We start from the raw sequence: 8505 nt of genomic DNA on the forward strand, positions 1-8505 counted from the left end.
CGAACAAGTGAATGAGAAACGAGGTTTAAATAGCCATGGAAAACGCGTGCCATCGTCCGCGACCATCGTCCGCCGATCCCGCAATGGGGCGCCCGATGGCCTATCGTCCGCGCCATCGTCCGCCGAGCCCACAATGGCGCGGACGATGGTGCGGACGATAGACCATCGTCCGCGACGTAGGGTGCGCCCTATGCATCGGCCGCGGACGTAGGGCCGAGGACGATGGACGCCATCGGGGCGTGCCATCGGGCGCCCCATAGCGGGTGGCCTTAGCATTTCTTCAACTTGCCTTGAAATAAGCCGCAATAGACAAATTCTTGAGTATCATGACCTTCTCAAGGTTATGTAACTAATAACTGCGCGCTAATTTCCAAATTTACGCCTCAAAAAATAGAACAAAGATAATTGTAAACTAATAACGCAAGCTGAATTTTCTCTCACCATCCTGGCATGTCTGATACTCCTACACGGCTATACTAACTCTCTTACAGCAAGAACGACACTACGTAGTGTCGAAGATTCAGTATAACTTAACTCAAAAACATTTCAAAGGAAACAAAATTGCTTATGTAGTAGATGAAGAGCCACCTCAAAAGGCTTCAGCCATTCATTTATCAACATGAATAATTCCTTCAGAGAAATAGTAGTATGTAAATTCTTCAATCTCCTTACTCTCGTACATGTCCACTATGAGTTACCATCAACGTCAGAACATACTTTCGAATGAATTATAACCCGAGCTCCTGAAGTAAGCCTGTTGAACAAAATGGAAAAGAATACTTCAATCTACATGAAGAGGAAAAGTAGTGTGGACTTTTGAAATTGAATTATTAGTGGTAAAAGTAAAGGTGGTTGGCATTTAACTTTCTTCAATTTGGATCACATTCTCGTTCAGATTTCTCGAAGAATCTAGTTTGTTCAATAAATTTTTCCCTGAGAGTGGCTCAGTAAGTCTTTTGCTCCCGCCAATGGAAGAGGCAGGTGTGGACGTTCGTGAACTTCCCACTCTGTCAGATGAGATTCTTGGTCCCTCGGAAACAGGGGACCGCATTGATTCACATCTTGACTGCTTGCTTAAAGCGACTTTAATTGATCTCGGGATGCACTTTGTGCGCGTTGAACCTCCCAATTCTTTGTCTTCAGTAGAGTCAAGCTGCTCGGTACTTCTGAAAGGATTTAGAGTTTCAGTATGAAGAGCAAAACAAAGAATTTATAATCCAGTGGATATTAGTACTTCACAAAACCAAGAAATCAAGCATGAAGTTTCACCTCAAATAGCTATACTTCCATATTACTTGATACTACCAGTCAAAAATAGATGATAAAACAAATCTCAATCCTTGCCAAGTGGAGTACTACATTAACTATTTATCACGTCAATCTCAAGTACTACAATATTACCAGCTGAAACCAATAAATAAAGATGTGGTGTTGCAACACCTAATCTAGGGGTTTTTTAATTATTTTTCAAAGACCTAATTTGGAGCTTAAAGAGATCTCAAGATCAGAATGTTATCAAGGATCTTGTCTCTTCTTTTTCTTTTTCTTTCTTCGGGTCTTTATTTTGCTAGGAAATAAAATATTAAATTGTCAGACAAAAACTAAGAGATACGGATCCCAGGTTAGAAAGCAAGATTGCTAACCATCTCCTAAGTCCTAACCTAGGAGTTACTCAATGATCTTATCTCTTAAAACATGAAACACTAATAGTCCTAAATCAAGATGATGAAAAAATAAAGATTACGACATGCGTTTGAGGTGTATCCACTTATTTCGGAGGTAAAATATGGAGGCCGAGATCCAAATTTGGCTCAACTAACAAATGTTATATAATTAAGCAGAATGTGAACTCCTTTACAAAAATGAAAGTTAACTGAGGTGAACAGGACTTACCGGTCTGCATTAAACGAAGATGATCTTTTTAATTTGGGTGCCCCTTCCTTCACCATATTCCTTTCTAACAAACTCCCACTGAAGTACTCTTTGTCCTCCAAAGTCATGCCCATAAGACGAGGATTTTCTGCCAGGCAATCAAGCTCTCCCAACATTAACGACGTTGAGAACAACGGGGATGGGAATTTGGAGTGTGAGAACCTTGGTTTGTAGGTCGGGATTAGGCCAAAGCTGTGATCTTTGACTGATATTGAACCACAAGATATCAGTTGCATTATCATATTCGAAGCCTTTAATTTAGAATGGGATGGCACTCGAAATTCCTCTTCTTCAAGTATCCTAAAGCTGTTGAGCTTCCTAGCATCAGCTCTAATGAGAGATTCCAAGCTATCGGTCCTGCCACATGATGAAGAAACACTGGATGTAGAAGGAGGTGGTGAAACAAAGTCTCGGCAGATCTCTGGAGTAGCTTTCAAGCAAGGAGCTTGGCTAGGACGAGCACCACTACTTTCAGGCTCTGCTAATCCATCATCAGTGGACACACCTCTCATACAAGTATCTCGGGCTCTAGCACCTCTGTTAGTATTGTCCTCGGTTTGTGTGGAAGCATCAGCAAGACCATCACTCTTGTAGACTTTATACTCGGCCAAGCTCAAAGAGCCATTCCATGATGAATTCTTCTCCGTGCTGCACTCAGGAGACACGGATGAGGAGCAAGGGCGCTGGTCCGGAGGAGATAATTCATCATCCTGAGAAGTCTTTGTAGTCCTGTCATTCAAGCTAGAAGAAGATGACGACTCCTCTTGGCTTCTTGAAGATGGTGGTTCTGGAAGTGCCTTCTGATTATGTAATATGACCGTCTCAGCAGGACTAAAGTTACCTAAAAATCAAGCATTAATCATTAGGAAGTCAGATTGTGCATGAAATCATGAAATAATGGCATGAACCCCATCATAATAAAACAGCGAAACTTTTTTTTTACATACAGTAGATAGAATGAACGAAGAAGTTCAAAAAGGACCCTTGAAAAGGATTTGCAGATCAATCATAGGTGAGAGTGAAAATTATTATCAACAATGAAAGAAACACATGGTTTGACACATGAAGAAAGAAAATTTCCTACCGAAACACCAAACATACAGCCCTTTCAGTTTTTCTTTGTTCATGAAACAAGAACATGATTAAACAAGTATGATCATATAAATTGATTCCAAACATATATAACCACTGAAAAATATAGTACAATAGTACTTATATTACCAGAATTGGAATCTTCAAAGAGCTCTGAGCCCTTGAGGATATACCCATTCCTGTGAGCAGGTAGGATCAAATCATCATTGCACAGATCATGCCATACATATCCATTCTTGTAACTCCTACATCCACACAGCACCCTCAAAACATATTCCACAACCAAAAAGAGATACTGAATTCAAATTACAATGGCACATAAAAAGGAAGTGCAGAAATGATTTTTACCTCTTGCAGGACCAGGAGTACATCGAAGCCATGCCTCGGCCTCTCAAAGCATTAAGCCTCTCAATGACATCTTCACAAAAAAAAACACAATTGTCGAAATTCAGAACACAAACCTCACCAAATAATAGTTTCTGTTCAAACATATTGTAAATTAACCTCTCAGGTAAAGGCCATCGGGAGAGGACAGGGGGACCTCCATGAAGTGGGGATGCTCGAGCTGTCGATTTCGAGATAGATAGTAAATTACGGCTACCTTCTGGCTCTGCTGTTCGCAGTGATGATTGTATTGATACTTGGGCGATTTTTCTTTCCACACTTTGGCCCGTTCTGGGCTCACTTGCCTATACTTCTTCGTTCTCTCCATTTTGTTGCACCAAAAAGCGGTTGAAAACTGAAATTGATCCACTACCCTTTAAGTTTTCCTTCAAATGAAAGAGGGTCGAAATTCAAGAATGCAAGGTTACACAATCATCACATCCCTAAAATACATGAATACCGAAATTCAACAGAAAAAAATGATACTTTTGGAGGTTCAATAAATCTAGACAAGAACTATAATAGCAACAAAACCTTGAAAACGTCCTATGTCAATAATATCGCAAGAAAACATACTACGTGAGCCTAAACATAATCTTCAACCAAAGGGGTAGCAGATTAACACAATAACACTAAAAAGTCAAAGTCAAGAAGAAGAAGAGAGGAATGTGAACTGAAAATTTTGAATTTTTAAGAAAAAAGGCGAAGAGCGGGAACCTGAGAGAGAGCGAAGGTAAACTGAGAGAGGGGGCAGGCGAAATTAAATGTAGTAGTGTGGGCAGTGAGTGTTGGCGACAGGGGTTGGAGGAGAGTGGAGAGTGACTAAACAGTAGAGAGACAAGGAGTGGAGAAAGGGACTGATGCGTGGAGATGAAGGGGGGGAGTTCATTTGGCGTTATGCCTCAGGTTAGAGAAATTCAGAGGTTTGTAGTTGTTGTTGATGGAGATGGAGCGATTTCATTTTGATGTGGCCACATGATTTTTCTGCCCTTCCTATCAAGAGGGCTATTTTCGACCTAATTTTGGAACTAGATAATTGAGGCTTGACTTCTTAATTTTGCTACTGCGTCTTTTTATTTTTTTCCCTGGCCATCCACGATAGGAATAGCCCAGCCATAACCTAGCCACTGCCACATCATTAGCACTAAAAATCCTCCTGCCACATCATCAAAACAAACAAATAACACAGCAATAGCCTAGCCATAGCCTAGCCACATAATATCCACATCACTATTAACAAATATATACAAAATGAAATAATTAACAATCACACAATATACGAAATTTAATTTACGAGACATATACGGGAAACATTAATAATACTATTAAAATTTTAAAAAGTACAACAATTTAAAAAATTACAATAATTAAAAAAAAATTACAATATTTTTTTAAAAAGTACAATAATTCACTCCTCGTCGCCGTCGTCGTCTCCTCCGTCGCTGTCGCCACCATCGCCTCCGCCTCCGTCGCCGCCGCCTCTACTCCCGGTGGTTTCCCTCCGTGCCGCCTCCAAATCCTCCTGCATGCTCAGGAGCAATGTTTGAAACAAACTCTTCTCCACGGGGTCCACCGCCGCCCGCCATTTGGCCATCGTCTTGACCATCTGAGCGCGCGTTTGTTGACGCGCGAAGAATTTGAGATCCGCTGTGGATTGGCCAAGGGGGGACGCCGACTGGACCTCCTGTGAACCCCCGGCGACCCCCCTCGCCTCCCGTTGAGCCCGTCTGTGCCCAACCGGGCGAGTACGGCGAGCAAACGAACGAGGGGTCGGGACCTCCTGGGCCGTCTCAGGGAGGTCGTGGGAACCACCGCTACTGCCGCTGAAATCACCGGAATAGTTCAACCGTTGCTTCTTCGGCCAGCCAGAGTCGACACCTACTTGGAACTTCTCGGAGTCGTTCAGCACAAGATAGCAGTTCCAGTAGGTGAATTCCTTGTACACCCCCTTCAGGGGGAAGGCTTTCTCCGCTATCCTCCTGCAGTCGTCCTCCGTTTGCCCACTGCTCATCATGCGGAGGGCGTTGGTGTACAAGCCCGAAAATCGGGAGACCGCAACCCTGATTCGGTCCCACCCCTTCCGGCAATCCTCCCCATTGCGTGGCCTCCCCTCCGGGCAAAACCTCTGGTAGGCTGCTGCTATCTTGCCCCACAAGTTGACGATCCTCTGGTTGTTCGAAACGAGAGGATCGTCGCAAACACTCACCCACGCCTTGGACAGCGCGACGTTCTCTGCGTCCGTCCACCTCCTCCGTACCGAGTTGTCGTCCTCACCCGGCTGCGAGGACTCGCCGACCCTTTTCCCCTTGCCTTTCTTCTTTGGGGCACCCCGACCCCGCAATGCGCCCCCCGTTTGAACGGGAGCATCCGGAACACCGGAAAGATCTAACCCCAAGTCATCGAAGGAGAAAGTGTCAAACTGGGTCGGAGGCGCAGCCTCCGTTGGCGTCGATGTGTGCGACGAACCAGTCGAAAAATCAAAACTGGGGCGATAGACGTCCCCCGGCGTCCCCTGCGTCGCCGGTACCCCCCCGGGCATCATCTGCATCCCGGGTGCCCACCCCGGCATCTGGACACTGGGTGCCCACCCCGACATCGCCGGAAACGCCCCCGGCCGACTCCCCCCCCCCCCCCCCCCCGCTGGTATCCCGGGCATCATCTGCTGCCACGGGTACATGTTGTAGTATGGGTGCATCTGACTCCATCCACTTCCCACGGGGATCGGGGGAGTTTGAGATCCGCTACTCCCTGAAGTAGGCTCGTTGTTGAGATCCATTTACCGTTATTGATCTTGTACAGATATTTAGATAGAGAGAGTACTCGTTAATACAAGTGGTGCGAATGAAAATGACAGGAAAGTCACGTATATATAGTGTTTCGAAAAAAAAAATTAAAAATTCGCGCTAGGCGGTGCGCTAGGCGATCCGGACGCTGCAATAGCGCCTAGCGGATCGCCTAGCACACCGCCTAGCGCCGCGGAACAGCCGAGCGCTAGGCGGTTTTTTTTCGCGAAATCCGCTAGGCGGCTGCAATAGATCGCCTAGCGCACCGCCTAGCGCCAGCGCTCGGCTAGGCGGTGCGCTAGGCGCTATTGTGGATGCTCTTAAACAAACTTTCCATATGTTTTTCTCCTTCTATAAAGGCTTTACTTTTTATCAGGGATTTTGACCTACCTACCATGAGCATTATCATGACTAAAACTCCTCCTGCCACATCGTCAGGACAAGTAACTAGACAAGTAATAGGTTAACAATAGGCTAGCCACAATAAACAAAATTATAAAAAATAAATAATTAACAATCACACAAAATACAGAATTAAATTTACGACACAGATACGGGAAAATTCAATAATAATATTTAAATTAAAAAAGTACATTAATTAAAAAAAATCTAACGACGTGCAGTCCTCCACGCCTACAACTCTTCAATTAAATCCTTTTGGAGTCGAATATGAGCATCCACTTGGCGCATGTCGGCATGTGCCGTGAGGCGGCCGACTTCATCGTGAGGTACCCCCTTCGTACGTTGGGGGCGGCCACGCCATGGCTTGGGTCGGCTTCATTAGCATCGTCATTGGCCCAACTAGTCAGTTGTACACCTTCATCTTCGACAATCATGTTGTGCAGGATAATACAGCCGTACATTATATCAGCAATGCAGTCGACATGCCACAAACGCGTTGGACCCCTAATTGCCGCCCATCGAGACTGGAGCACACCAAATGCGCGCTCCACGTCCTTGCGTGCCGACTCCTGCCGTTTCACAAAGTAGGATTTCCTCTCATCTGATGCGCATCTGATCGTCTTCCCAAAGACGGGCCACCTAGGGTATATCTCATCCGCCAAGTAGTAGCCCATATAATGCTGGTTCCCGTTGGCGATAAAACTGATGGTCGGACCGACGCCCTGGCACTGCTCGTTGAAAAGGGGCGACTCGTTGAGGTCGTTGTTCGACCTGGCTACCCCAAAATATGCATGCCAAATCCACAGCCGGTAATCAGCTACGACCTCGAGGATCATCGTGGGATTCTTTCCCTTGTAGTCGGTCGTGTAGAACCCTTTCCAGGCAGCGGGGTAGTTCTTCCACTCCCAATGCATACAATCTATACTGCCCAACATCTTGGGGAACCCATGCTTCTCCCCGTGCATCTGCATCAGATCCTGGCACTCTTCAGGGGTAGGGCTTCGAAGATACTGATCACGGAATATTTCAATGACGCCCTGACAGAAATACTTCAGACAATCCAGGGCAGTCGTCTCACCGATGTGGAGGTACTCGTCCCACATGTCTGTCGCGCCTCCGTAGTCCAACTGCCTGATTGCCGCAGTGCACTTTTGTATAGGTGTGTGGCCAGGTCTGCCAGCCGCATCGTACTTGAACAGGAAATACAAATATCGACGCTCCAAAGTATCAACGATACGCATAAACACTGCCCTACACATCCTAAAACGCCGCCTGAAAAGAGGCGCCCCAAACCGCGGCTCCTCCGCAAAGTAGTCTTCATATAGACGCCGATGTGCAGCTACGTGATCCCGATCAATCACTGCTCGTCGGTGGACAATGGGTGGAGGTCGAGGTACCGCCGGCTGCAAGGCCCTTTGTATCAACCTGTTTATCTCGCGGGACGTATAGGCCTCCAATTCTTCGTTCATTTGCCGTTCGTACTCCTCAGCATCCCCACCACTACCACCACTACTACCACCTGCGTTACTCAATTCACGTTGTTGCTCTTGTACATAAATTAAGATGGATAGAAAACTCGTTAAAACAAGTGGTGCGAATGAAAATGTCGTGCAAATCGCGTATATATAGTGTTTCGAAAAAAAAATTGAGCTGGCCGATCGGGAGCCTGCAATGGCGGCCAGCCGACCGGCGAGCGGATCGGCCAGCGCCCGAAAATCGGCGTCGGATCGCCGATTTTTTCGCCGAAATGGCGCTCGCCGGTTCCAATGGTTCGGCGAGCAGACCGGCTAGCGCCGAGAATCGGCTAGCCTGTCCGCTCGCCGCCATTGGACATGCTCTGATGTATTACATGTATGAAATTTTGGATTATGATTTCATTTATTTTGAGTGTTAATTCCACAATTGTTTAAAG

General features: G+C 45.9%; 1 protein-coding gene across 3 annotated transcripts; it reads right to left on the reverse strand.

The window, feature by feature from the left end:
- Positions 1 to 391: 391 nt before the first annotated feature.
- LOC121741621 (protein SOSEKI 3-like) lies at positions 392 to 4424 on the reverse strand. 3 transcript variants are annotated; one of them, XM_042134485.1, is made up of 7 exons: positions 4126 to 4424; positions 3529 to 3763; positions 3373 to 3442; positions 3154 to 3269; positions 1894 to 2773; positions 865 to 1166; positions 392 to 754 (listed from the first exon to the last, which is right to left on the reverse strand). In XM_042134485.1, exons 2-7 carry the CDS (start codon positions 3734 to 3736, stop codon positions 729 to 731), a joined length of 1602 nt encoding a protein of 533 aa, XP_041990419.1. In that variant the 5' UTR covers positions 3737 to 3763; positions 4126 to 4424; the 3' UTR covers positions 392 to 728. The 3 variants fall into 3 exon arrangements, with proteins under 3 accessions (XP_041990419.1, XP_041990415.1, XP_041990409.1); XM_042134481.1 differs by having other exon boundaries at positions 864 to 1166; positions 3529 to 3794; positions 4126 to 4423; XM_042134475.1 differs by lacking the exon at positions 4126 to 4424 and having other exon boundaries at positions 864 to 1166; positions 3529 to 4116.
- Positions 4425 to 8505: the final 4081 nt, after the last annotated feature.

This window comes from Salvia splendens, chromosome 1 (assembly GCF_004379255.2).
Source record: "Salvia splendens isolate huo1 chromosome 1, SspV2, whole genome shotgun sequence".
Lineage (NCBI taxonomy): Eukaryota > Viridiplantae > Streptophyta > Magnoliopsida > Lamiales > Lamiaceae > Salvia > Salvia splendens.

Coding starts and splice junctions, on each gene's coding strand:
- LOC121741621 (XM_042134481.1), bottom strand. CDS start 3,736: ATGGAGAGAACGAAGAAGTATAGGCAAGTGAGCCCAGAACGGGCCAAA. Junction 3,270..3,372: donor TACTCCTGGTCCTGCAAGAG/GTAAAAATCATT, acceptor GTGTGGATGTAG/GAGTTACAAGAATGGATATG. Junction 755..863: donor GTGATCCAAATTGAAGAAAG/TTAAATGCCAAC, acceptor TTTGTTCAACAG/GCTTACTTCAGGAGCTCGGG.